The sequence below is a fragment of the Condylostylus longicornis genome, unplaced genomic scaffold, assembly GCF_029603195.1.
Source record: "Condylostylus longicornis isolate FDR11 unplaced genomic scaffold, ASM2960319v2 ptg000233l, whole genome shotgun sequence".
Lineage (NCBI taxonomy): Eukaryota > Metazoa > Arthropoda > Insecta > Diptera > Dolichopodidae > Condylostylus > Condylostylus longicornis.
In genome coordinates this window covers 77,501-78,341 of record NW_026578200.1, presented here as the reverse complement: position 1 = coordinate 78,341, position 841 = coordinate 77,501, and the positions used below count along the sequence as shown (strand labels likewise).

Here is an 841-nt window from a genome sequence, read left to right as displayed (position 1 = left end):
AATAGAAGTCACATGAAAGCAAGTACAGAGAGCATCTGCAAAGGACAAGACTGGCTTTATATAACCATATGAAACCCCTAGGTAAATGATAATTCAACAAAATAACTTAGATTTAGATTTTGATAATAGTTATAGTGGTAATTGTGGCTTAAATTGTAGTAGTGTTTTTAGATTTTCCTCTACCACTAATTTGTTTTTTATATTACATCAAAACATAAGAAGCCTTAGACAAAACTTTGATTTGTTGCTAGTACATTTAGAAACATTTATTAACAAGCCGGACTTTATTTTTGTCTCTGAAATTTGGGTTTTTGAGAACTAATTAATGGAGTACAATATTCCTAATTATACATTTTTTGCTAATACTAACGAGTCGTATGCTGCTGGTGGTATGGTGCTTGATTGTAAAATTAAGGATATTTCGTTTTCTTTTATATGTGTGTATAGATTACATAGTTGTTCAGTTAATATATTTCTTAATGAGCTCAAAAATTTGCTATATAACGTAAATTCCTCTAATTTAATAATTGTTGGTGACTTTAATCTAGATTCTCTATCTAATTCTGAAAATGTTGACTATTATCTTTCAATTCTAACCGAAAATGGTTTATTTCCTTTTATTAATGAACCGACTAGGATTAGTTCTGGCTCTTGCCTAGATCATATTCATGGTCGTTTCGATACTATTCCTTTGCAGTCATGTGAAAAGGGAATTTTTAATTTTGAAATTACAGATCATTGTATGACTGGACTTCTTGTTAAATCGGTAATAGTTGAAAAAAAGAAAATACTCCTGATACTGCTGTGATTTCAAAAATAGATTTTAATAGACTGAACAATA

The 841-nt window shown here is 29.1% G+C and overlaps 1 protein-coding gene across 1 annotated transcript in view; it reads left to right on the top strand.

Annotated features, from left to right (window-relative positions):
- Window positions 1–325: 325 nt before the first annotated feature.
- The window catches only part of LOC129616514 (asparagine-rich protein-like), a gene marked incomplete at its 3' end in the record, with an annotated part of 10,906 nt that continues 10,390 nt past the window's right edge, over window positions 326–841 (top strand). Inside the window, 3 exon segments of the mRNA XM_055532169.1 lie at window positions 326–404; window positions 549–740; window positions 821–841. The exon segment at window positions 821–841 is cut by the window's right edge and continues 173 nt beyond it. Of these exon segments, the coding sequence (XP_055388144.1) occupies window positions 326–404; window positions 549–740; window positions 821–841 (292 nt within the window).